At 37.5% G+C, this 1506-nt stretch overlaps 1 protein-coding gene across 1 annotated transcript; it reads left to right on the forward strand.

The window, feature by feature from the left end:
- LOC139864522 (uncharacterized) lies at positions 1–777 on the forward strand. The gene has a single exon (XM_071853103.1). The coding sequence runs from the start codon at positions 1–3 to the stop codon at positions 775–777; it is 777 nt and encodes a 258-aa protein (XP_071709204.1).
- The last annotated feature ends 729 nt before the right edge of the window (positions 778–1506 follow it).

Below are 1506 nucleotides of genomic sequence, written 5' to 3' on the forward strand. Positions count from 1 at the left end.
ATGTTGGAAGCGGTTGCCTCGTATGATTTATGGATTTGGCACGCTTACTTTGGACCGGCTGGATCAAATAATGATATCAATGTGTTAAATCAATCCGATTTATTTAAAGAATTGCTTGAAGATAGATCTCCACCATGTAACTATACGGTGAATGGGATGAGTTTTACACGGGGCTATTATTTAGCGGACGACATATATCCGGATTGGTCGACACTTGTGAAATCGTTCAAAAGTACGGTTGAACCAAAATTATCCAAATTCAAACGGTACCAAGAGTCAGCAAGAAAGGATATCGAACGAGCATTCGGTGTACTTCAGGGTCGTTGGGCAATCATTAAACATCCTGCACGACAGTTCTATATCGAGAAAATCCAAAGCATTATGTCTACGTGCGTGATTTTACACAATATGATAACTGAAGATAATGGTCGAGCATTTTGTGGGTTAGAGGAGGATTATCAGCCTGCTCGTCGTGCATTATCAATACGAGAAAGGTTTGATACACAACTCCGAATGGACAAAGAACTACGCAATTCTACCATTCATTGGTTTCTCCGAGATCAGCTTATCGAACACATATGGAATTTACCACCGAATGCGCGTATCAGATATAACCCAGCATCAGGATCTTCCGCAATTCCCGAGCATGTCAATGACAATGAAGAACCAGGACCTTCGGGAACTAATAACCAAGATGAAGATGAGAACGAAGACGAAGACGACGACGAGTGCGAGGACGAAGATGAAGACGAGTACGAGGACGAAGACGACGAGTAGTTATATTTCGAATTTTAATTTGTATTTGTTTTTAATAATAATGTAATGTTTAATTAATAAAAAAAATTTAAAAAATTAATTTATTCAATGACATTACGTCATGGATGTTAGCGTTTAGTCTTTGGTATGTCATGGGATGAAGGACGAGAGAAGATGCTGATGTGGCGCTGATGTGTCAGTCACTTTATCCATGACATTACGTCATGGATAAGAGTGGTCTTATAATTTTCAATAACCATCGTGTGTTGTACAAGTAAAGCCGAAGGCAATGTCACAAATTCAATCAAATGCTAGAACCAAAGTATGTACAGTCGAATGTAGGCGGCAGGTCAAAGTCTTCTAGTTTGGTACTTGACTTATCTTGTTCTTAATCATAGCAACATTTAGACTTTTTACCATGATATAAGTACCTGGTCCACTCTCATCACGTTATTTTATTTGTTTTTCTTTTATAATATAAGTTTGATTAGATCGAAACTAGTTTTCGAACCCTCGCTTCGCGCTGGGGGTTCGGTTTTCAATGTATCATATTGCGTTTATTTTGTAAAATTATTTTGTGACTAACAATGATGTCGTTGAAGCGCAACTCGAGTCAAATTAAAAGGTATAACCCGTGAAAGATTTAAATGTTATTTTAAATTAACAATATATGTGCATCTCCACGTTTCGTCATGGAATTGTCGACTTTTAAAAATTTAACGCAATATCAACGTGTATGAAAAGTATCTC

This window comes from Rutidosis leptorrhynchoides, chromosome 8 (genome assembly GCF_046630445.1).
Source record: "Rutidosis leptorrhynchoides isolate AG116_Rl617_1_P2 chromosome 8, CSIRO_AGI_Rlap_v1, whole genome shotgun sequence".
NCBI lineage: Eukaryota > Viridiplantae > Streptophyta > Magnoliopsida > Asterales > Asteraceae > Rutidosis > Rutidosis leptorrhynchoides.

Coding starts and splice junctions, on each gene's coding strand:
- LOC139864522 (XM_071853103.1), top strand. CDS start 1: ATGTTGGAAGCGGTTGCCTCGTATGATTTATGGATTTGGCACGCTTAC.